Source organism: Trichosurus vulpecula, chromosome 1, assembly GCF_011100635.1.
Source record: "Trichosurus vulpecula isolate mTriVul1 chromosome 1, mTriVul1.pri, whole genome shotgun sequence".
NCBI lineage: Eukaryota > Metazoa > Chordata > Mammalia > Diprotodontia > Phalangeridae > Trichosurus > Trichosurus vulpecula.
The window spans coordinates 478,495,768-478,522,924 of record NC_050573.1 but is presented as its reverse complement, the minus strand read 5'-3'; the positions used below and the strand labels follow the sequence as shown (position 1 = coordinate 478,522,924).

The window sequence follows — 27,157 nt, the reverse complement described above, 5'->3', positions numbered from 1 at the left end:
CTTAGGAAGGGGGGATCTTGTGAAAAATTATACGTCTGTGCACCACTGCTTTATTACGTTGTTTTTTAAAGGCCTTGGTAAAACTATTTAAAAAATTTTTTTTATTAAAATTTTCAAGAAAACCCCCATAATGATTACCAAACGCATGAGAAAACCATCTTGATTTCTGGGGTCGCTCTTCCTACATAACATTTGTTCCACCAAGTTCAAACCCAGGTGTAACATGACAGCCGAATTGGTCCTCCTTTCACTTACCTTGAGCTGGGTGGTAAAGGTACCCTCACCTGCAAAGATCAAAACCAGCCTCTGGTTAGTGATGCTGGCTGCCATACCAGCCTCTGCAACTCCCAATATCGGAGTCTCAAATCCCATCACCTAGACCAGGGCTGTCCAAAATACAGCCTGCAGATGCGGCCTGCCTGTGGGTTTTAATTTTCACGAGTGAAAAAATAAAATAATAATTTGCATGGAATGCACATCAGATTTTTTAATTCCATCACCAGTAAATAATCTCATTGACGTTAATTTCTTTGGTGTTTTTAAGCAATATTACCGAGGGAATGTATCCCATGGAATTTTCAATCAATCTGTGGGATCTGTTCTGTCTGTATGATGCAGACTAGTCAGTATGCACCTACCTTATACTGTTGTGTTGTCACTTTGTTGTTTTGTGTTTGCTTTTGCGCTTTTCGCCTTGACCTGTCCTATTGATGACGTGCATTTCCCACTTTCTATTAGTGTACTGTATTGTTTATTCTGGGTACATCCCTCGAATAATTATTTTATTTTAATGCCACCCTAAGATAACCTAAGGTTGGATAGCCCTGACCTAGCCTGGAAGAAAGGTCTCTGAGAGGAGAAGGCCTTAAGACCTTTCCCTTCCAGCATTATCTCTTTCCAGACGTTATGAGTAAGGGCATCAACAAAAGTCCCCTGGAGCAGATGATGCAAAGAAACTAGGCTTCAGCTGACACAATCTTTCTGAAGATGACTCTAGCTGTGGCTACACAGCCAATTAAAAAATGCTCCTTATGTGGTTAGTAAACCAAAAACCAGTTATGGAATGTGTACAAATGTTCCACAGTTTCTCTAAGAAGCAGGTTTCTCAGTCTACATACTTGAAGTTGCATCAGCCAAGCAAGTGGATGTATAGAACCCATGTGCCAGAGTCCCATTACAATTTGTATTATATTTTATAGTTTGGTGATATCCATAAGGCCAAGAATTTTGTCTTAGCTAGAGTTCATATCCCCTGCAGCACTTAACCACCAGCACACCATAGGTGAAACTTAGTCATTTACTAAACAGTATTTGGCTTCTATATCCCTGGCCCTCAGTATTCTTTAATACAATGTCTAGTCCTTTGATTAGAATTGTTTTACAAAGCATTTAATTTTCTCTCATCCAGGGGTTGTGTTTTCTGTACTGGTCTCTTGAGTTGTCTTAAGTCAATTTTTCAATCAAAAGTACTTGAAAGCACTGAATATATCTGCCTATAAAATCTCTTTGGCCCTTTGAAATCAGAGTTGTCTCATTTTAATCACAAATGCATTTAGAATTGAGTTGCTCTTCTAAAATATTTTATGTCATTTAATTTTCCATTCAGTTATTTCCATAGATTCAACCACAATTGAAACTGTTGTTCTTAATAAAAATTGAGTATAGAAACAGACAACATAATGATGTTATTAAGATGAGAAATGTTATGTAGATGAGGAAAAACATGGTACCAAAAAATGACTGGAAGTGCTCAGAAAGTCGGGATCCCACAATTTTATCTTGCATTTCATATTTATAGCACCTATCTTACATATTACTGGGGCAAGGGGTGAACGTCTCTTCCTTCCTAGTTACTTTCTGCTGAAACTGGATGTAGAGCTCAGATTAAAGAAATACACAGCAGTAAGGAGGATAGGAATTAATGAAGTTTTAATTGGCTCATGGACTCCAGAAGCATGGCTGACCTGCTTCTGGTTGTTGTCTCCTTATTTCTTTTTGGCTTTTTGTCTATTCACCTTGTTTGCTAGATTTGTTTTCTGCAGGTTTGATACCCTCCACCAGCAGATGCCTGATCTGTTCAGCTGGATGTCACCCTCTGTCCAAGACTGTGATGTGTTGCCTCTGGACTTGGCATTGACCAAGCTCCATATGCCAGCTAAAGAACTGACCTCTTGAATTGCACCTCTTGGGGCAGGGACAGCTCTAAGTCCAATTTCAGCAGGAAGTAGCTATGGAAGAAGAGACCTTTGCCCCTTACCCCAAGATTTGGGGCCCCATTCATTCGAGGGGGGAATGATGGGGTGCTTGTGCTCAAGTCCCACCCTAAGATATTGTTTTATGTGCTTATTTTATGTTAGCCCTGTTATATTGTTGTAAAGTTCTGTTGACACCAGTTGCCTCATTGACCTATGTAATGGAAAAGAAAGATCTTCAGGCTGAAAGATGTTGTAATGTAAATTTGAAGATCTTCCCATCCATTAATAGGCCCATGTGACTTGCTTAAGCTATGTGGAAACCTAAGTTACATGAAGCCTGTGGTGGGACAAGCTTACTGAATGGGTGGAACAGGAAAGGGTTGAGCAGAAAGAGTGGAGCAGAACAGAGGAAGATGATCAGAGCAGTTAGAGCTGAGGGAGAGAGAGGAAGCACTCAAGCAGGCAGCTAGCTGTATGTAACAACAATGTTGCTAGCAGCTAGTAGAGGTGTAAGGCCAATGACACCAGCACACAGGAGGGCTACTAACACAGGTTCTGTGATCTGCTTTTCTAAGGAAAGCAACTTTAAGGGGTTAAAAATTTCACTTTAATTAAACACACATATGTCATTCACTTAGTTCAGGGGAAAAAGTCACCACCTTGAACCTCAGAGCAAAGACAAATAGAAACTATATAAACAGAGCAAAATAACACAAATCAGCAGACAGGCTTCTATCTGTCTAACTATAGCAATACATACACAGTTACCAGAGAGAGAAGCACCAACATCTGGGTTTTCAAAACCAGGGGGCTCTGTGATGGCTACCTGGAGTCTCATCTGGTTAAATCACACAACTCTCTTCTAGTGAGTGAGAGCCCCAAAACAGAATGCCAACAGTAGATCTTATATACCCTTCTCAGGGTCAGAGGTCATTACAACCGTGCAACTCAAACCCACATGAACTAAGCTTTCTTGTTTCTTAAGCATGTCATCAAAGACTCTTGATTCAATTAAAGAAACAAAGACAAGACTCATCAAAGCACTTGATTACCTCAGTGCTGAGAAGCACTCAAACAAAAAACAGCAAAAAGTCCCACTTTGCTTGCCATTACATTTGAAAGTCAAGACTCAAAGGTACTTGATTACCTTAGCATTCCAAAAGAAAAAACAGTATAAAAAAAAAAAGTCCCACCCTTCTAACCCTTAAGCTGAGTGTGGGAAGGCCTGAGCATGTGGAATGCTTTGGGAGGGCAGTGCCCTCTGCATTGTTATTATGTATGGATATCTCTGTTGCTTTGATGGATTTGGTTTTCTGGTGTTGGGATTTGGCTTTCTGTTGTTTGAATAAATGTTTTGGTACTGTCTTCCGTATGGAGAGTCTGTTATATTTTGTGATTCAGAACTACACCAGTACATTCATAGACACTGTGAATATTGAGATGGCAATACAGAACCTCACAAAAACCCTGTGAGGGAGGTGCTATAATTATCCCTATTTTGAAGTTGAGGAAACTGAGGCAAACAGAGGTTTTAAGTGACTTGCCCAGAGTCACAAAGCTAGTGTATGAGGCTGAATTTATACTCCAGTCATCTAACTCTAGGCCCCAAACTCTACCCACTGTGCCATCTAGCTGCTTCAAAATATAAAAACATATCTAAATGATAAAAATAATATATAATGATTTTAATTCCAGTTGCATAGTAAGAAGAGGCATGAATTAGAATAAAAAAGGAAACAATCATTTATCAAGCATGTCCCATATGCCAGGCAAAGTGATAAATTCTGGGAAAACAAAATAAACAAAAACAAAGATAGCCTCTTCCCTTGAATTTATATTCTAAAGAAGATCTGTGGTACCTTTTGGTCGAGGTGATGGATTCAAGATGCTGACTTTAGAGTACATGTGGAGAGTTGGTCAAAGTGGATTTTGTTTGACTACGTACTGGAGACTAGGAATAGGATGGCCTTCCCCCTGACAGAAAAAAGAGGGAAGGAAGGATATTGTTAAATATTTTTAATACAGAAAAGAATAGGAGAAAGGACAGAAGGAATCTGGTCAGATTTGAAAGTACCATGTTGAGTTTTTAACATCTCAAAATGAAAATCAAGCAATAAGTAGTAGAAATTATTTCATATGCATCGTCTTTTTCTAATTGTGTGTGTTTATGTGTGTGTAAAGTACTTGTTTTATTTCAGGGTTGTGAATTTTAAGATAAATCAAATATCATTAATTTCATTTTTGCTATTTTTACCAATTTTGAAGGTATTCTCTCTATTTTTGAATATAATGACTTTAATTATCCATTTTATATAACACTTGATATGATCTCCAAGCTATAAGTTTTTTTCTAATTTGATCTTCATTTATTTTATTCAAATCTTTTAAATTTTATGTAGTTGGAATTTTTAAAATATATATTTCTGTCTGTATGTACATATGTATGTATCCTACATTTGAGAATTCTACAAGAACCTAGGCAGCAGAAACTTTCATCTCAGGGACAGTGTGGGGGTCAGACAGCTGAGAAGGGGAAGATTGAAGGACCCTCTACAGTAGCTGGACACCAGGCATAGGTGTGTTGACCAGAAGAGGTCCTGGGTTGGGGCTGTGCGTGAGGAGGAAGGAACACATACCAGGTAAGTGTTGTAGCAGAGGGACAGGCACACTGCTGGCTGTGGACCCTAACAGGAAAGAAGAATCCATGGTTTTAGTTTTGGTTCCAGGGTAGAGAGGTAAGCTGGTATTTGCAGCCAGAAGAGGGACTGCAGGGAGCAGGAACATTTTAAGTGACCATGTGGCTGGAGCCCCTAACCATGGCTCAGGAGTGGAGAGGAGTGCCAGAATTCAAGGTCAGCCTCCCAGACAGAAGAAAACAACAGCACATAAAATCTAAAACCTGGAGGCTGAGGCATCATTCCCACACCTCAGGACTAGAACTTTGAATATAAGCCACTTAAAAAAATAATAATACGAACAATGAGTAAACAAAGGAGAAGGAACCTAGCCATCGATAGTTATCATGGAGAGAGAGAAGATCTGGGTTCATACTCAAAAGAAGATAGTGAAGTTAAAAAAAAATCACTCCTACTTCAAAGAAAAATATCAAAAGGTCACAAAGCAAAAAACAATTCTTGGAAGACCTTAAAAAAGACTTTAAAAATCAAATGATAGAGGTTGAGGAAAAATTAGGGGAAAAAGGAAAGTAATCCAAAAATATTATGAAAAGAAAGTTGACCAATTGAAAAAGGGGATCCAAAAACTTAAGGAAGAAAATAATTCCTTAAAAATTTTAATTGGACAAAAGGAAGCCAATGATGTCATAAGACACCAAGAAATAATAAAACAAAATGAAATGAAGTAAAAAAATTGAAAAGAATGTAAAACATCTCATTAGAAAAACAACTGATCTAGAGAACAGATCAAGAAGACACAATATAAGAATTGTTGAACTACCTGAAAATTATGATTTTAAAAAGAGTCTAGATATGATATTATAAGGAATTATTAAGGAAAATTGCCGTGAAGTATTAGAATGAGAGGGTAAAATTGAAATAGAAAAAAATCCATGGGTCACCACCAGAAGGAAATCCCAGGATGAAAAGTTATGGGAGCATTATAGCCAGGTTTCAAAGATCCCAGGATAAGGAGAAAATAATACAAGCAACAAGAAAAAAAACAATTTAAATACTGTGGAACTACAGTCAGAATAACACAAGATCTAGCAGCTTCTACATTAAAAAAACTTGGTATATTATATTTCAAAGAGCAAAAGAGCTAGGCTTGCAACCAAAAATAACATACCCAGAAGAGCTGAGTATAATCCTGATTTTTTTTAAAGTATATTTAATGAATTAAAAGACATTCAGGTATTTGTGACAAAAAGGCCAGAACTCAATGGAAAATTTAAAGGGGAAAAGACTACCTGTTCTCTTAAGATTGTTATCATTACTTGGGTAGTTTGAAAGATCATGGATTGATGAGTCTTGAGGTTGAGTTGAGTATGATGACATGATTGTAAAAAGTAAAATTTGGTAGGGAAAGGTAAATTGGAGTAATTATATAAATGAGACATGAATGGAAGAACTGTCACAATGGAAGCAGGTTGGAGTGGGGTGCTGATAGTGTTGGAATCTTACATGATAACTGGTTAAAGAGGGAATTGCATATAAATCTAGAAGGGCATAAAAGTCTTCCAAATTTATAAAAAAAAATAGGAGGGTGGAGGAGAGGATAAGGGAGGCACAGTTAAAGGGATGTGTATATTAAAGAATAAGATGGAAAAGTAATGATTAGTAGTAAATTAGATGTCTATGTGAGGAGGGATAAGGTAAATAGGGCAAGAAGGACAAATAGTGAGAAAAATAGGAAGGAGAGAGATACACAACTAGTAATTATAATTTTGAATGTGAATGGGATGAACTTACCCATAAAATGGAAACAGCAGAATACATTAAAAATCAGAATTCAAGGTGGAAGAGCCAAGATGGCAGAGAAAGGTGGCAACTCACCTGGGTTCTACCCAAAACTCCTCTAAACACCTTTAAATAATACCATAAAACAATTCCTGGAGCAGCAAAACCTGCAAAAGGATGGGGTGAAATAATTTTCCAGCCAAAGACAACTGAGAAGGTCTGCAGAAAAGGTCCATTACAACTGGATGAGATTGGAGCAATGTCCAGTGCCAGCTGAGCCAGCACAGACCCAGCCCCAGAAAACAAGAAACAGGCCTTGGGAGTTACTGAATCAGCAGTGGCAGCAATTGCTTCCAGAGCTCTCAGCCCACGGATGGTATGGGGGCTGAACAACTGATCACAAGAAGATTACAGTAGTCTCTTTGCCAGCACTGAGGTGGGACTCTGTTGCTTTGCTCATACTTGGATCAGGGTCAAAGTCCTAGGTGGCAGTCCCAGGGCAAAGAGGAGCACTAGCACACCAGAGCTGTGGGCCACAGTGGAGTGGGGATCCTCCTCACAGTTCCAGGGGAGAAAAGAATGCTTGTGGTCATTCACAGACCAGAGCACAGGCCAGGAGAGTAGTAAACACACCTCTCCTTAGATCAACACCTTGGAAGGACTGAAAACTTATAGGCCCCTAGAAGTGTCTCTGAAAATAGTTGCACAAAACCCCTGAAGTATGGGGCAGTATAACCTCCACCCTGGAAGCAGATCCCTACTTTAACAAAAAGTTAAAAGTCAAATGATAGACTGGGAAAATGAGTAAACAACAGAAAAAAACTATTTAAAGTTACTTTGGTGGCAAGGAAGATCAAAACACACACTCAGAAGACAACAAAGTCAAAGTTCCTACATCCAATGGCTCCAAGAAATATATGAATTGGTCTCAGGCCATGGAAGAGGTTAAAAAGGATTTTGTAAATCAGGTAAGGGGAGGGGGGTGGGCACAAGCCAAGATGGCAGAGTAAAAGCAGGGACTTGCTTGAGCTCTCCCCAAAACCTCTTCAAATACCTATAAAGATGACTGTAAACAAATTCTAGACCTGGAGAACCCACAAAATGACAGAGTGAAACAAATTTTCAGCCCAAGACCTGGAATGTTGACAGGAAAGGTCTATTGCACTGGGCTGGGAGAGGAGCACAGCCCAGCATGGGCTGTGCCAGCACAGATAGAGCAAGAGCAGGCCTCAGGGGATGGGATCATTGGAAGCTGTGGCACTCTCCACACTTCTCAACCCACAAACGCCAAAGGCAACATGTCAGGTCAGTGGGAAAGGTCTGTCAGGCCTGTGTGAGAGACGAGTGTGGTCTAGCCCAGCCTGCTGGGGCAGCAGAAGTGGCAGCAGCAGCTTCTGGAGCTCCCAGCCCACAGATGGTGGGGAGATCAAGCAGCTGATGAGAGGGGGATTGCAGGTGTCTCTTTGCTGGCATAGAGGCAGTATTCTATTGCTTTGCCCTTCTTGGATCTGGGTCACAGTCCTGAGTGGCAGTACTGGGGTGAGGAGGAGCACTGATGTGGCAGAACTTGTGGCAGCAATGGAGAGAAAATCCTCCTCACAGTTTTAAGGCATAGAAGAGTGCTTGTGGTCACTCACAGACCAGAGCACAGGCCAGGAAAGGAGTAAACACCTCTCCATTTATCATACAACCTTGGAAGAACAGAAAATTTACAGGCTCCTAGAAGTATCTCTGAAAACAGCTACATAAAACCCCTGAAGTTTGGGACAGGACACTGGAAGCAGTCCTACCTTAACAAAGAGTTAGAAAGTCAAGTATTTGGCTGGAAAAAATGAGCAAAAAGCAGGAAAAATTAAGACTATAGAATCTTACTTTGGTGACAAAGAAGATCAAAACACATAACCAGAAGAAGACAACAAAGTCAAAGCTCCAACATCAAAAGCCTCCAAGAAAAGTATGAATTGGTTGCAAGCCATGGAACAGCTCAAAAAAAAATTTTGAAAATCAAGAAAAAGAAGTAGAGGAAAATTGGGAAAAGAAATGAGAGTGATGCAAGAAAATCATGAAAAATGAGCCAACAGCTTCCTGAAGGAGACCCAAAAAATACTGAAGAAAATAACACCTTTAAGAATAGAACAACCCAAATGGCAGAAGAGGTCCAAAAAGCCAATGAGGAGAAGAATGGCTTAAAAAGCAGAATTGGACAAATGGAAAAGGCGGTCTAAAATCTCACTGAAGAAAATAATTCCTTAAGAATTAGAATGGAACAAATAGAAACTAATGATTTTATGAGCTATCAAGAAATTACGAAACAAAATCATAAGAACAAAAAAAAATAGAAGACAATGTGAAATAGCTCATTGGAAAAACAACTGACCTGGAAAACACATTCAGGAGAGATAATTTATAAAATATTGGACTACCTGAAAGCCATGATCAAAAAAAGGGCCTAGACATCATCTTTCAAGAATTTATCAAGGAAAATTGCCCTGATACTCTAGAACAAGAAGGGAAAATAGAAATTGAAATAATCCACTAATAGCTTCCTGAAAGACATCCCAAAAGGAAAACTCCTAGGAATATTATAGCCAAATTCCAGAGTTTCCAGGTCAAGGAGAAAATATTGCGAAAGAGCCAGAAAGAAATAATTTAAGTATTGTGGAAACACAATCAGGATAACACAAAATCTACCAGCTTCTACATTAAGGAATCAAAGGGCTTGGAATATGATATTCCAGAGGTCAAAGCAGCTAGAATTAAAACCAAGAATCACCTACCCAGCAAAAGTGAGTATAATACTTCAGGGGAAAAAATAAACATTCAGTGAAATAGAGGACTTTCAAGGATTCTTGACGAAAACACCAGAGCTGAACAGAACATTTAACTTTCAAATACAAGAATCAACAGAAGCATGAATAGGTAAACAAGAAAGAGAAATCATAAGGGACTTATTAAAGTTGAAATGTTTACATTCCTACATGGAAAGATGATATTTGTAACTCATGAGACCTTTCTCATTATTAGGGTAAGTGGAGGGAATATATTTATAGACAGAGGGCACAGGGTGAGTTGAATATGAAGGGATGATATCTAAAAATAAAATTAAGGGGTTAGAGAGGAATATATTGAGAAAGAGGGAGAAAGGGAGAGATAGAATGGGGTAAATTATTTCACATAAAAGAGGCAAAAAAAAAGCTTTTACAATGGAGAGGAAGAGGGTGGAGGTGAGAGGGAATGTGTGAACCTTACTCTCACTGGATTTGGCTTAAAGAAGGAATAACATACACACAATTGGATATCTTACCCTATAGGAAAGGGAGGAGTGTGAGGGGACAAGGCAGGGGATGATAGAAGAGAGGGCAAATTGGGGAAGGGAATAGTCAGAAGCAAACACTTTTGACAAGGGACATGGTCAAAGGAGAGAATAGAATAAATGGGGGAGGCAGGATAGGATGGAGGGAAATATAGTTAGTCTTTCACATGACTATTATGGAAGTGTTTTGTGTAACTACACATGTGTAACCTATATTGAATTGCTTGCCTTCTCAATGAGGATGGGTGGGGATGGAAGAAGGGAGAGAATTTGGAACTCAAAATTTTAAAAACAAGTGTTAAATATTTTTTTTACATGCAACTGGGAAATAAGATATACAGGCAGTGAGGTATAGAAATCTAATTTGTCCTACAAACAAGTAAGGAGAAGGGGATAAAAGGGGGGTGATAGAAGGAAGGGCAGATTGGGGAAAGGGGTAATCAAAATGCATGCCATCTTGGGGTGGGGAACAGGGGAGAGATGGGGAGAAAATTTGGAATTCAAAATCTTGTGGAAATGAATGTTGAAAACTAAAAATATATTAACTTTTTTTAAAAAAGAGAAACAAAATCAGGTAAGAGAGGTAGAGGAAAAATTGGGAAGAGAAATGAGAGTCATGCAAGAAAATCATGAAAAATGAGTCAACAGTTTGGTAAAGGAGACACACAAAATCAGAAGAAAATAGCACCTTAAAAAACAGACTAGGCCAAATGGTTAAAGAGGTCCAAAAAGCCAATGAGTAGAATGCCTTAAAAAGCAGAATTGGCCAAATGGAAAAACAGAGCCACAAAAATTCAATGAAGGAAAAAATTCCTTGAAAAGTAGAATTGGCCAAATGGAAAAGGAGGTACAAAAGCTCACTGAAAAAAATAATTCCTTAAAAATTAGAATAGAGCAAATCAAAACTAACAACTCATTGAGACATCAAGAATCAGTTAAATAAAATCAAAACAATGAAAAAATAGAAGACAATGTGAAACATCACATTGGAAAAACAATTGGCCTGCAAAATTGAACCAGGAGAGATAATTTAAAAATTATTGGAATACCTGAAAGCCATGATCAAAGAAAGAACCTAAACACCATCTTTCAATAAATCATCAAGGAAAACTGTCCTGATGTTTTAGAACCAGGGGTTAAAATAGAAATGGAAAGAATTCACCAATCACCTCCTGAAAGAGATCCCAAAATGAAAATTCCCAGCACTCTTGTAGCCAAATTCCAGAGTTTCCAGAAAGAAATGATTTAAGTATTGAGAAGCCACAGTCAGGACAACAAAAGATTTAGCAGTTTCTACATTAAAAGGATTAGAGGGCATGGAAAATGATATTCTGGAGGTCAAAGGAGCTAGGGTTAAAACCAAGAATCACCTACCCAGCAAAACTGAGTATAATCCTTGAGGAGAAAAATGAATATTCAATGAAATAGAGGACTTTCAAGCATTCCTGAGGAAAAGATCAGAGTTGAATAGAAAATTTGACTTTCAAATATAAGACTAGAGAGAAGAAAAAAAGGCTAAACAGGAAAGGGAAACCGCAAAGGACTTAATAATGTTAAATTGTTTACATTCTTACCTGGAAAGATACTTGTAGCTCATAAAAACTTTCTCTCTACTAGAGAAGTTAGAAGGAGTATATATAGACAGAGGGCACAGGTATGAGTTGAATGTGAAGGAATGATATTTAAAAAAAATAAAATTAAGGTATGAAAGAGGACTATACTAGAAGAAAAGGAGAGGGAGAGGTAGAATGGGGGAAATTATCTCACATAAAAGGGGGAAGTAAATGCTTTTACAATGGAAGGGAAGAGGGGGGAGGCGTGGGAGAGAGAGAGGACCTTTCTTTCATCAGAATTGACTCAAAGGGGGAATAACATATATACTCAATTGGGAATAGAATCTTACCCTACAGGAAAGTAGGAGGGGAAGGTGATAAGAGAAGAGCAAAAGGGTAATAGAAAGGAGGGCAGATTGGAGGGGGGTATAGTCAGAAGCAAAACACTTTTGAGGAGGGTCAGGGTGAAAGGAGAAAGAGAGAATAGAATAAGTAAGGTGGGGGGAGGATGGAGGGAAATACAGTTAGCAATAGTAACTGTGAAAAAAAATGTTGAAGAAAGTTTCTCTGACAAAGGCCTTATTTCTCAAACATATAGAGAACTGAGTAAAATTTATAAAAAAGTCATTCCCCAATTGATAAATGATCAAAATATATATGAACAGTTTTCCAATGTAGTAATCCAAGTTATCTACAGCCATATGAAAAAAAAAAAGCTTCAACTCACTATTGATTCAAGAAATGTAAATTAAATCAATTTTGAGGTATTACCTCATACCTATTAGATTGGCTAATAGGACAGTAAAGGGAAATGACTAATATTGGAAGGGGTGGGGGAAAAAATGAGGCATTAATAAACCATTGGTGAAATTGTGAACTGATTCAACCATTCTGTTAAGCAATTTGAAACTATGCCCAAAGGACTATAAAACCACGCATACCATTTGACCTAGCAATACCATTCCTAGGTCTGCATTCTAAAAACATAAAAAAAGAAAAAGTACCTATATGTACAAAAAAAAATATTTATATCAGCTCTTTCTGTGGTATCTAAGATTTGGAAATTGAGGGATTGCCCATCAATTAGGGGATGGCTGTACAAATTACGGTATGCGATTATGATGGAATACTATTGTGCTATAAGAAAGGATGAACAGGACACTCTCAGAAAAACCTAGAAAGATTTACATAAGCTGATGGAAAGTGAAATGTACTATGAATAAAGTAACAGCAATATTGTAAGATGATCAGCTATGAATGACTTAGCTATTCTCAGCAATGCAATGGTCCAAGACAACTCAGAAGGACTTGTGATGAAAAATCCTATCCATCCCCAAAGACAGAACTGATAGTGTCTGAACACTGATTGAAACATACTTTTTTCCATTTTCTTTATTTTTCTTGAGTTTTTCCTTTTAGTCTATGTTTTCTTTCACAACATGAGTAATATGGAAATGTTTTGCATGACTACAGATGTATGAACTATACTGAATGCTTGCCTTCTCAATGAGGGGGAAGAAAAGGAGAAAGGGAGAGAATTTGGAACTGAAAGTTTTAAAAATGAACTTTAAAAATTGTTTTTACATGTAACTGGGGGAAAACAAAATACTAGATAAATTTTTTAAAAATCAGAATTCAACAATACTTTGTTTACAAGAAATATAATTAAAATTGAGAGATACAGAGTTAAAATAAATGGCTAGAGTTGAATTTTTATGCTGCAGCTGATGTAAAAAAAAAAGCATGAGTAACTCTTTGCAGCTCGCGCGACCATGGGAATCTCCCAGGACAACTGGCACAAGCGTCGGAAGACCGGGGGCAAGCGCAAGCCCTACCGCAAGAAGTGCAAGTATGAGCTGGGCCGGCTGCCCACCCAGACCAAGATCGGGCCCCGCCACATCCACACCGTGCGAGTCCGAGGAGGCAACAAAAAGTACCGGGCGCTGAGGTTGGACGTGGGCAACTTCTCCTGGGGCTCCGAGTGCAGTACCCGAAAAACAAGGATCATTGATGTGGTCTACAATGCATCCAACAATGAGCTGGACAGGACCAAGACGCTGGTGAAGAATTGCATTGTGCTCATTGATAGTACCCCATACCGCCAGTGGTATGAGTCCCACTATGCGCTGCCGTTGGGTCGGAAGAAGGGAGCGAAGCTGACTCCTGAGGAGGAAGAAATTCTAAATAAAAAGCGGTCAAAGAAGATCCAAAAGAAGTACGAGGAGCGGAAGAAGAATGCCAAGATCAGCTCTCTTCTGGAGGAACAGTTCCAGCAGGGCCAAGTTCCTTGCCTGCATCGCATCCAGGCCAGGCCAGTGTGGCCGAGCAGACGGCTACGTGCTTGAAGGCAAAGAGCTTGAGTTTTACCTGAGAAAAATCAAAGCCCGAAAGGGCAAATAAACCCTAACTTGGACATTCTCTAATGGAATAAATCCCCAGATCGTTGAAAAATAAATAAATAAATTAATTAATTAAAAAAAAAGGCATGAGTAGCAATCATGATCTCAAAGTGAAAGCTAAAATAACTTTAATTAAACAAAGTAAACAAGGAAACTACATTTTACTTCACAAATATTATTCAATATTGTTTTAGAAAAGCTAGTAATAGCAATAAGAGAAGAAAAATAAACTGAAAGAATCAAGATGGGAAATGAAGTAATAAACTACTTCTTTTTGCAGATAATATGATGATAAATTTGTAAAATCCAAAAGATCTAACTACAAAGTTAATTGAAACAATTTTTGCAAAGTAGTAGGATATAAAATAAATCCACATAAATCATCAGCATTTTTGTATATCGCCAACAAAACCTTGCAAGAAGACATAGTAAGAGATATCCCATTTAAAATAACTGTAGACAACATAAAATATTTGCCAAAACAGACCCAGAAAGTACATGAACATAATTATAAAACACTCATTATACAAATAAAGTCATATTTAAATAACTGGAAAAATATTAATTGTTCATGAATGGGCAAGGCCAATATAATAAAAATGAAAGCTTTACCTAACTAGTCTATTTGTTCAATGCCCTCCCAATTAAATAACCAAAAGAAAAAATATTTTGCTGTGTTAGAAAAATAATTACCAAAGTCATTTGAAAAAACAAAATGTCAAGAATTTCAAAGAAACTAATGAACAAAAAAGGGGGGGGGGAGGTTTAGAAGTACCAGATCTTAAACTGTATTATAAGGCAGTAATTATTGAAACTATCTGATGCTGGCTAAGAAACTGAAAGGTAGATCAGTGGAACAGAGTAAACATACAATAGATAGCAGTAAATGATTATTGTAACCTTGTGTTTGACAAACATAAAGATTTAAGTTTGGGGGATAAGAATTCCTTATTTGGTAAAAACTGTTGGGAAAGCTAGAAAGCAATCTGACAGAAATCCGGCACAAACCAATATCTTACACCATTCATTTACCAAGACAAGGTCAAAATAGATACATGACCTAGATATAAAGTGAGATATTATAAGAAAATTAGAAGAACATGGAATATATTAACTATCAGACTTATGGATAGGAGAATAATTTATGAATAAACAAGAGGTAGAGAGCATTGTGAGGTATAAAATAAATAATTTTGATTACCTTAAATTTAAAAAGATTTTGTACAAATAAATCCAATGTAGCCAATGTTAGAAGGAAAGCAGAAAATTGCAGGAAGGGTGGGGGAGGGGGAGTGGCTTTTATATACAGTGTCTCAGACGAAGGTCTTATTTCTCAAATATATAGAGAACTTTGTCAAATTTATAAGAATACAAGTAATTATTCAATAGATAAATGGTCAAAGGGTATGGACAGGCAGTTTTTCAAAGAAGAAATCAAAATTATATATGGTCATATGAAAAATGTTCTAAATCATTAATGATTAGAGAAATGCCCATTGAAATAACTTTGAAATATCACCTTACCCTTACAGATTGGCTAAAATGATAGATGCCCTTCAATTGGGGAGTGACTAAATGAGTTGTGGTATATGATTGTGGTGGAATACTACTGTGCTATAAGAAATGATGAGTTGGTTGATTTTAGAAAAACGTGGGAAGACTCACATGAAATGATGAAAAGTGAAATGAGCAGTACCAAGAGAATGTTGTACATGGCAAAAGAAATAATTGTCTTTAGAACAACTTTGAATGACTAATTCTGATAAATAGAAGTATGCATAGCATGGTTTTACATATACATATATATGCATAAGTGTGTGTGTGTGTGTGTGTGTGTGCGTGTGTGTGTGTGTGTGTGTGTGTGTGTGTGTGTGTGTGAAAGCACACAGGTAAGTCCATGGTGGGGGGCTTTAATGCATAGTCTTCTTTGATCACTGTTCTGGCTGGTCACATGCTGCATCTTATCTCATATCTCATGTCCTTCATCCTTGAGCACTCCTTTCTATTTCATCAGTAGCTACACAAGGAAAGAACTTTTTCTAGCACAGAACTGAAAGCTCAACCCCCTACATTGTTAGAAAGTTTTGTTCTGTAACTGGGGCATAAGCTTAAGCCATGTCCTAACTACTTCCAAGCACAGAATTTTATAGTTGCGCTATGGACGTGAACCAATTTTATATCGTGGGGTGTTTTCTGAGATAAATCAGGCCTTTCGTATTTATGGAAACTTCTGGAATTACTGCCCCGGATTTTAAATTTTACATACTCTAGATTCTGATATCCTATAGAAATGGACTAAACAGCAAATAAACAAGCAAACAAACAAATAAGTAAAAGGCTGAAATCATGTAGTCCGTTTTACCCCCAGTGCCTGTTTCCTTTTAAGTCGGTTCCATTAGGGTAATTTTGCAAAATTTGTACTTCCTGATTCCTGGACCATTTAAATATTGACATTTCTGTATTATTGAATCCTGTATAAGTGTTGATACTAAATTTAAAGTATGAAATGTGGTTTACATTACTAGAATGTTTTTATATAGTAGAAATGTTCATTTGTTTGTTTTTTACAGTTAAGCGGACCTAGACTGTTTCCTTATTATGAAAGCAACACGCTCCACAACTTCTTGGGGTGAGGATGCCTGTGCCTGGAATCCATAAATAATTGACTTCATCAGCTATTTTTCTGAGCCTACTTACCTCTTGCTTTGTTGGGTTAGTTTGCAATTCCATATTGATTACTCTTGCAGCGACAAAGATCAGTGGGGGTTGGGATATATGGGGCTGAGTGAGGGTGAGTGACATTCATACGTTCTTTGTAATATAAGAACCCAGTGTAAATTTGCCTGGACCTCATTTGGGATCATCTAAGGTACAGGGAGCTCTAGAGAATTTAGACACAGGGGTAGAAAAGGATAAGTTTTGTCTCTATGCACTGAGGAAATTATGAAAGACTTTCCATCTAGGACAGTTTTTAATCTGAGAGAGGGGTGATACCTAGTTTACTCCAAGTTGCAGATCCTTGTGGGGAGAGCACAATATGATATGGTTGGGAAAGCTCAGTGTGGACCAGGCTTCTATCAGAGACAGAATCCAATTTTCTTTCCTTCCCTTTTTTTTTTTCATTTATTTGTGGGTTGAGAAAAGCCTCACTGAGAAATAGGGAATAGCCAGGAGCCAAAAGGTGGAGTATCTCGTTCATAAAACAGACAGGAGGACAATATCACTGGATGGAAGAGTACATGGTAGGGCGTACGATGTAAAAAGGCTGGAAAAGTAGGAGGGGACAAGATTACGAAGAGCTTTGAATACCAAACACAAGGTTATATATTTGATCCTGAAGGTGATAGGGGGTTTATTGAGTTGGGGGAGAGGGGTGACAGAGTTGAAGCTGTGCTTTAGGGACATCCTTTTGTGGCTGAATTGAGGATGAATCAAAGTGAAGAGACTTAGGTGGGCAAACCATCTATCCGGCTACTGCAGCAGTCCATGCGTGAGGTAATTCACATTTACGATGTACATTAAGTACATTTCTACAGGCCCCTTTTGGGGAGACCCAGGTCAAAAGCCAAATCTAAACTTCAAATAATTCTCCCTGAGGCTTTAAGGTTATGGATGTTAAAGGGTCAGGAACAATGGGACAAAAAAAAAAAAAAACTGATGTCTCTTTCGGAGTCAAGGTATCCTAGGTTTGAACGCAGTCTGTGTGCGTTGTTACTTGAGAAAATCCCCTTAGCAAAGAGTACAAAGTGCCTAGGACCTATGGGCCCAGAAGCAGTTGTCATTGTTACAAGAGAATCTCAATAAATTCAAATTTGAGCAAGGAGTTATTTACTAGAAGAAAAAAGCTCCATAAAACAAAACAATGGAACTAGGCTAGGCAGTCCTGAGGGAAAGCATGTAAATGACTTCTAACTAAGCATATGCAACCCTCTGCATAATTCATAATGATTAGTGTAACTGATTTCTGCAATCTGTGTGCCAAGACTTTTTAATACAACCAGACTCAGCCCAAATAGGCCTCTCAATAGCCAAAGGTGAGATTTGATTCTGGGAATGTGCATTTTGTGATGAAGGTTTCCCTGAGAGACAAATCTGAATTTCGCATTTGAACTATGGTTTTTCCCACCTATCTTTTTCTTTTTTTTTTTTTAAAGGGAAGATGCTGGCTCAGCTTCACAGTGTGTGTAGTTTAAGGGTTGCTCAAGTAATTCTCTAATACTGCATAAAAGCAATTTTGCTATGCCTTGGAGACAATATTGCTATAATGTTCTGAGCATACATCTGCATGATTTCTCATTGCTAATTCAAATTTAATGCATGGTAATTCCTTTCTTCAGAAGCCACCCAGCAGTAATCTGAAGGTTACATAATGATCTTCCAGTTCAAATAACATTTTTAAAATAGCACAAACTGAAACAATACTACGATGAACCAAATTAAACTTTCAATGATATATTTCACCCTCCTTGCCATGATGAGTAAAATCAACCAACATTTTTAGAAAGGGAAACAGTAAAAAGCTTGCAAAACTGGTAAATAAATTATGATTTTTTTTAAAAAATCAGTGGTATAAGTAACAGAAATGTTTAATAGTAATTTGAAGATATCATCCATAGAATTGAAAGATGATTCCTACAGTAAAATTAAGGCTTTGAAAATGTATTTAAAAAAAGAATCCATTTGCAAAACATAGTTAACAAAAAGAGAAATTTTAAATCACTAATAATTTAGAAGTATTCAAAGTGCTTGCCAATGAGATCGTAGATGCATAATAAAATGAATAATTAAGAAGTAACATTTTCATTACTTTCAGTCCCAAAATCTAGATGTGGCTCAAAGCAATTCAAAGACATTTTCATCTGACCCTTCTGGTGGCACTAGACCTGGAGTAAGGAAGATCTGAGTTCAAATTTGTCCTTAGACAAGTCATTTAACCTGCCTCAGTTAGTTCAACTATAAAATGAGGATAATAATAGTTCCTACCTTATTGGGTTGCTGTGAGGATAATATTTGCAAAGCACTAGCACAGAGCTTGGCAGATAGTAGAAACTAAATACTTGTTTTATTCCTTCTTTCTAGAAGTTGACATCACACCAGAACACCAGTGCAGTTAGCTTCTTTGGACAGTTTCAAAAGACTACCAATTTATGGGAAAATGGAAATAATTTCTCATACTTAGGTGTATTCCCTCAAGATTAAAAAAAAGTACTAGATGATTGCTTAGCCATTTCATGCTATGCAGTGATTAAATATAAAGACTCAGGCCTAAGGGCTATGAATCTAGAAAACTTCAGACATAAATTTAGTAAAGGCCCCATTTCCCCTATAAACAATAGCCAGTGAAAATTGCTGACAAATTTGGACCTATTAATAAAGGGATAGCTGCCATCGAGTTGGAGCTCAAACATGGCACTCAAAACTTCCTCAGTGTCATTTATAAATCTGGCATTAATTATTTGTTAATTGGGGATGCAGTTTTCTAAAAAAAAAAAGACATTTTGGTATATGAATGTTGGATGTAAAGGATAACTTACTAACCTATACATTTAAAAGAAAAGATGATGCAGTATGTTATAGCAGAACCACAAAGATAGCTACACCATAGAATCACTTACAATGTTGCATGTACTCTGCCAAATATTTTATACAATCAGAGTAGATGTAGAACAAAGCATACGAATATTCCCATTGTAATGGAGCATTAGTTTCCTCTTTAATTTTACAAGTACAAATCCTGGTGGTAGTGGGAGTGAATCTTGCTTAATGATCTAAAACAGCAGAGGCATTACTCCCTGCGCAAAATCCCTGGTGAGATTTTATGCTAGATATGTGCATGTACTCTACAACATAACCCTTTTCAGGCTTAGAGGAAATGCATTACTTTCTTAAAATTAAATTTATGTTCTGCTAACTCCTGCCCAAAGAGACTAATACTTGCCCTATGTTTGAGGTAAATTAAAATTATGTGTAAAGCTGACAAGTAGGCCTTCTCTGTCCTTCATGATCTCTCTATTGATATCTCCGCATTATGAGTAGCCTATGTTGACTACTTACCTATAATATTATCATTCATAATTCAGCTTTGTTTTTGGTGAAAACTGATACCAATAGGCCTCCTGGACTACCTATTAATGAAAAAAAATCTAAGGAAGGAGAAAAAGGAGAGAAGAAGAAAAGAGAATGTTAACTGATTACCACAAAATTCTTCTTTATCAGGCTCCTCTGTTTTTTTAACTGCTGGTTTTCAAAGACCTGTCTTAGTACTAGAAATATAGTACAAGATGATAGATTGAAAAGTGAAATGAACATAGTGGTTATCTCTGTGGCAGGGAACTTGTGGCCTCGGGGCCACATGTGGCCTTCTAGGTCCTAAAGTACAGCCCTCTGACTGAATCCATTAATCCATTGACTGAAAAAGATTTGACTGAGTCTTTTTATTAAGGGAATTTGTTCTGGGAAGTTTGGATTCAATCAAAGTGCCATGCTTGAGTACCTAGAGGGCCACATTTGGCCTCGAGGCCACAGGTTTCCCACCCCTGGGTTATCTAGTCCAACTACCTCCTTTTATATATATAAGGAAAATGAGGCTCAGAGAGAATAAATGACTTGCCCCAAATCACACTAATTGTAAGTGAAAGAACTAGAATTTGAACCCAGGTTTTCTGATTCCAAATGCATTTGTTCCGAATTCTTTTACTAGTCTTTGTTGTATTGACATAATTTTATAAAAAATCTCCCATGCAGAATTTTACCACCAACTTGGTCATGAAATAGTTGTTTTTCAGTTGTTTCAGTTATGTGTGATTCTTTGTGACCCCATTTTTGGGGTTTTCTTAGCAGAGATACTGGAATGGTTCACCATTTTCTTTTCCAGGTCATTTAACAGGTGAGGAACTGAGGCAAACAAGATTAAGTGACTTGCCTAGGGTCACACAGCTAGTAAGTGTCTGAGGCCAGATTTGAACTTGAGTCTTCCTGACTACAGGCCAGAAGTTCTATCCACTGCTCCACAGCTGCCCCATAAATAGTAAAACTTAAAAATTTTAATATTATGTGTATTAGTAAGGCAAGATTCATGACCTTGAAGATGGCAATGAACATGCCTGTATAGTTTAGAAACACAAAGCATAAGAGATTCTCTGGGTAGAAGGTAGAGGAAATATAATATTTATTTAGACACCAAAGGATCAAACCCCAAGACTAATAACTCCAACCTGACATAGCAGTAATCGTATTCCAAAACCAGTAAGTCCACCTCAGTGTAACAACAAGGAAATTCTAACACAGTATTACAGCAAGAAATCAAGTCATCCTGTAACCTTTCCCCCTGCTGGGGCCTTCCCATAAACACTCAAGAATCCTCACTGTCTACTCACCTGTGTTCTCTTCCCACTCAGTTCTCTGGTCTCTACAATTCCCTGGTTTCCACTCTCTACTCTGCACTCTCTCTGCAGCTCTGTTGACTCGGTGTTCTTACTCCTTCTCCTCCGGCTGAATTCTGAATTCTGATCTTACAATGGCTGCCTTCTGGGCATATATATACTCCTTTTAGGGCTTGAGGGCTTCATGCCCAATCAGTGAAAGGGTGTAGGCCTGGGTCTTAGTAATAAATAGAGAATGTAGGCCTGGGGCTTAGCCCCTAGTGAGTAAAGGGTGTAGGCCTGCCTACAAACAAACCTCTAATCAAGCTTCCCTTAACTGGCCCCACTTGAAGCCTATTGAATGGGTGGGAAAGATCTTTAGTCACTGATTGGCCTCACACTATGTCATATGTTCACACACAAAAGAACTTCCCAAAGACTGATATTTGAGTTCAGAAGTCAATAGATAAGTGTCCCCATGGGCAACTTACTTAGTTTTTCAGTGTCTTCTTTAAGTAAACACAGTGTATGCTTATGTAATACTGATGACACTGACTCCACTCTTTGAGGGCCAGGCATGTTGTATTTTACCCTGTATCAGATACTCTAGAACCCTGGAGATGTTGGAGAGTCTCTCTATTCTGCAATTGGCTCAAGGTCCCACTGACCATGTTACCCACAATTTTAGGTATCCAGTGACTAGCACTCCAGTTCCATTTTACCACTTTTACTATTTGCTTCAAAGCTATTTGCTTCAAAGATACAGTTAGATACAGTTACACATAAAAAACATTTCCCCCAACACCATGGAAGCATAATCCACCCTATACCACCTCAGTTTCTGGGAAGAGAGAGTAATTAGGCTCATAACTTGTTCCTACATGGCATTAGTGCTATGAATTTCAAATTCAAAGCTGACAGTGCAGACTTCTCCTTGGCTGGCATTGACAGACCCATGTTATTTGGTTGAGTCACTGTTGGGCTGGTTGCAACATCCATCCTAAACTTTTGGATTTTAGGATTCCTATGGCTCATGATCCCAGGCTAGATTGTACTCTCCATTGCCTTCACAAAGAAATTAAAAGAACAAATGTAAGGACCAAAGGCTTCTATGTCTCTTTGGTTACTTTAGTTTAAACTTTTTTTAGGGTGACCCTATCCCCACTAGCCCTTAATCCCCACCTCTGTTTTGTTGCCCCTTTCTCTTTAGAGTTGTGTTCCTTGTTCCTTCCTGCTTTTATGTAATTATTTCTTTCCCTCTTTTTCCTCCTCTGGTCTAGTCAAATAGATTTCCCCTTCCTGTCCTCCCCTTCTCATAATCCTATTCATTAGTTTTTAAAAATTATTTTTGTTGTGATCCTTACTAGATATGGTTTCTCTCACTCATTCTCTTCATTATACATCCTTTTTGTCTACTCTAGATTCTCCTTTTCTGGTTCATGGCCCCTATATTTTTCTGGTACCCCTATTCTCAAAATTCTTCATGGAGTCAAAACTTCCAAGATATCCAATCCTTCGGAGTTTCTCCACTATTTTATAGAGTTTCCCACATAAATTCCCCTTTCTCATTGTTTCACTCCATTGTCTTACTCCCAGAAAAATACTAATTCTTGCAGGCAGCAGAGTGGATACTTCCTTATGGCAGAAATCTCCTATAACTATCTTTGATTAGCCCAACTCTGACCTGTGCTTACTCCCTGACCATATTCCTTCCTCATTTATCTCAAAATCTCTTCCCTGAGTTCATGATCTCTTATACCCCCAGGAGGAAGTTGTCCTGAGGAGTTCAAGTTCCCCACTCCTGAGGCAGGGTAAGTGGTCTTTTGAAAGCAATAAATCCTTACTGATAACATCTAGTATATGGTACTTATCTCCTTTTACAGAACATCTCCATTCACACAAAGAAGGATTCATTGGTGGGACCTCTTCCTGCTACCAAAACAATGTTTCCTTCTTTCTTCTGCTCCCTTTCTAATCATTCCTTTCTCCACCCTATCATTTCCTGTAGTTTCTTCTCTTCCTGGGAAGGAGGCCACAGCCTTCACATTCCCCTCATTGCTGGTCCTTGATTTAACCTAGGTTGATCAGATACTCCTTTCTATCTTCTTCCCATTCCTTCTATGCCCTCTCTCATTTTGTAATGTAGTTCCACCAAAGATATTCTCTTGTAGTCAAAGTGTCACAAGGTTTTGTCAATAATATTCTATGCCTTTCTCTCTACTGTTTCCCCCACCTGATTTCCATCTTCCCCCTTATCTCTATGTACAATTAGAAATAAATCATTTATTTGTCCCTCTGCTTTCACTCTGTGGCTATTGCTGTACTTGAATGCTGTATTCATTTACCCTATCTATCTTTCTGCTATGTAGAGTATTCAAGAAGCAAATAATCTCTTCAGGTCCAGTTTTCTTTCTATGAATATTTCAAATACCTCTTTATTATTGAATGTTCATTTTTTAAATTTATGACTAAGTTCAGATTTGCCAAGTAATCACCTTGGTGGTATCCTGAGCTTCATTGCTTTTCAGAAAACATTATTCCATTCCCTTCTGGTGGGTATTGTGCCATTTTAATTTTCTTTGTTTTGGAAAGTCTTTCTCCTGGTTGTTTGTAGAACTTGTTTCTAATTACATTATTAAAGTACTACATGTCTTGGAGTTTTTAGTCTTGGATCTTTTTATGGAGTCAAACTATGCATTCTTTCAGAAGTTCTGGGCAGTTTTCTTGTATTTTTTTTCTTGTCTCATAATTTTTAGGATGCCATGTTCTTCTGGGAGATCTATAATCCTTGAATTGTCTTTCTGCATCCTGTCTTCATGATCAATATGTTTTGCCTAGATTTCTATGTTTTCTTTTAATGTTATTACCTTTTGGTTTTCTTCTTCTGAATTTTCCTTCACTTCTGTGTTTCACTCAGTTTTTCTCTTTTTCTTTCTTTGGTGAGGCTTGTCATTGCAGATTCAAGTTTTTCTATTCTACCGTTATTTCTATTTTACATGTCATAAATTTGACTATCAAAATTCTCATTTCTTTATTAATCCACCATGGAAAAACAGATTGTAACTCCATGTTCCCCTCAAATTTCATAGTGTCCTCTGTCTCATCAAGGGTTATTTCTTTTTTTATAATGTTTTTTTTTTGCCATAGAGACCTGAACTTGTTTACCAGATATGGAGACTGCATTTCCTTCTGCTGTTAATGTTCTCCCTGTTGATTTATCCATGAATACTCGAGGTCTTTTAATTTTCTTCCTCCTGAGTCCTGAGATTTTATTTCCATCTATTTCCATCTTATTTTCTCTTATTCATTTTCTGACTTATTCCTCTCTGATGATAGTTTCCCTAGAGGCTGTAACTCAGAGTGTCTCAGCTGCTTCCCATGTTAGGCAGTTTAATCTTTTCATTCACTCTCTTTGGATATTGATAGTACTAGGAAATAATCAAGAATTGTGTGTGCTAGTTGAGATTATTGAGGTTGAAGTCAACAACATCTGAGCTTAGGAAGAAATAACTTTGCTTGCTGCATTCAAAAAGATTGGTGCAGTTGCCCTGGCTGGATGCTGGGTTCTTTCCCTCCAACTTGGAAAGGTGCTACACAACCCGTTTCCTCCATCACACCTCAAGAACTATTCCTGCATACTCTTTTAATCCTCAGATCTGTGTCCCAGGAGTTCAAAGCACTGCCATGCTATTGTTACTGCAGCCCAAGATGATTTCTACAATTTGAAGTTTGGATTTCAGAGACTCAGGTGGAACTATGAGTGGAGATAAGGGGTATGGGGTTGAGCTCTTTTTCAAACCCAGACACGAGTTCTGTCCCATTCCCTCTGTTCTCCTACAGAGGCCATTGGCAGCACAAAATATTTCTATTGATCACCAAAATTCCAACAAACTTCCACAACTTCAAGTTCATATTTCCAAGGTTCTGGGAATAAGGAGGAAGAACCGAGGTATGGGGTTGGATTTTGTTACAAAATATGGGGATGCTAAGAGAGCTCAAGGCAGGTGTTCATTTTTTTAACTTTCTTTTTGGTTATTGTTTTCCTTGACCATAGAGACAGATAAAGTTCTTTTATCTTTGTTGAATTTTTTCTGTTTTGAAGAAATTTAAGAGGGCATAAGGATCAGAGAAAATGTCTGTCTACTTCTCTACCTTGTTGGTCAGAAGTGCCACACACTCTTCACAGACATTGTTAGCAATAGAAAAGCACAGGAATTGTGTGTACTAAATGGTTGATATAACTGAGGTTGAAATCAGCAATATATGAAGCCAGGGAAGAAATTACTTTGCTTGCTGCATGAAAAAATTATGTTATTATCTCATAGTAGATTGGTTTACTTTGCCCTGTATCCACAAGATATGTCTCATGATAATCATCTTCATACTCAGCTGCACACCATAGCTTGTTTACAACTGTAATGATGTTTATTCCCTAAGTTTATTTTATGTTGGCCACTTGAAAACATTTTCATTTAAATTATTTCCTGTACTAATGAGCATATGCTTCATATGTGTTTCACAGGAACAAGTTAATGGAAATATGAGTATGAGGGCTTCAGGGGAATTCTTTGTTTTATTCACAAAAAGCCATGATATCAGGGATACAATCTGCTTTGATAAAAGGTAATCAACAAGCTTTTTTGATGGAAGAATTGTGCTGAAATGAAAGGGCAAGGAATTTTCTTCTTTCTAATGAAACATTAATGGTGACTACTGACAAGACAATAATTCTTATAATACTGTTATCAGATTTTATCTGGAAGAAAAACAGATTGACAGCAAAGAATGATTGCGAGAGGTAGAAAGAAACTAGTTTTAATTACACAAAAGTTATCTTCAAAGGCAATGAAGAGTTTTCAATTCCAAAATCAAATGAGATTAGGAAATTGCATCAAGCATAGGCAACAAGAGGAAAAAATATAAGATAATACGATGGAATGAAGTACACAATTAATAATCATAGTAGCTGTAAGTGCGAATGAGATTAATTCTCCCATAAAATGAAAGAGGATTTCAGATTTTATTAGAAATCAGAATCAAACTATTGTTTACAAGAGACACACTAGAAAAATAAAGATTCATAAAGTCTTCAAATAGATGTTGGGAGCAAAAAAATATTTAACTTTAACTTAAAAACAAGGGTAGCAATCATTCTCAGACAAAGTAACAGAAAAAATAAATTTAATGAAAGAGGTGAACATGGAAATTGTATAGTGCTGAAAAGTACAATGGACAATTGAAATTTAAATTCTACATATACACAACAAATGGCATAGGAGCTAAATTCTTAAAAATAAAAACTAAATGAGTTAAGACAGAAATGGCTCTTGATTTGGAAAAATCAAGTGATTCAAGTATCATTTAAGCTCACAGTCAGGCCAGAAACAACAAAAAGAAAAAGTAAAGAACAGTTGATTTTTTGATAGTATTTCATTTTAGGGGAGCAAGGAATAGTTTATCTGTCAGATTTATGGAGAATGGAGGAATCTGTGATGAAACAAGAGATAGAGAACATTATGAAATGAAAAATGGATAATTTTGATTACATTAAATTGAAAATTTTTTGTACACACAAAGTGAATTCAATGAAGACTAGGAGGGAAGCAGAAAACTGGAAAAGAATTTTTACAACTAGTATCTCTGATAAAGGCCTCATTTCTAAAATATATAGAGAACTGAGTCAAATTTACAGGAATACAAGTCATTCCCCAATTGATAAATGGTCAAAGGATATGAACAGGCAGTTTTCAGAGGAAGAAATTAAAGCTATCTATAGTCATATGAAAAAATGCTCTAAATCACTATTGATTAGAGAGATGCAAATCAAAACAACTCTGAGGTACTACATAACACCTATCAGATTCGCTAACATGACAAAACAGGAAAATGATAAATGCTGGAGAAGATATGGGAAAGTTGGA

The 27,157-nt window shown here is 37.3% G+C and overlaps 1 protein-coding gene across 1 annotated transcript; it reads left to right on the top strand.

The window, feature by feature from the left end:
• The first annotated feature begins 13,248 nt into the window (after positions 1-13,248).
• On the top strand, positions 13,249-13,837 carry LOC118833505 (40S ribosomal protein S8-like). Its single transcript, XM_036740865.1, has one exon. It carries the CDS (start codon positions 13,249-13,251, stop codon positions 13,819-13,821), a length of 573 nt encoding a protein of 190 aa, XP_036596760.1. The 3' UTR covers positions 13,822-13,837.
• Positions 13,838-27,157: the final 13,320 nt, after the last annotated feature.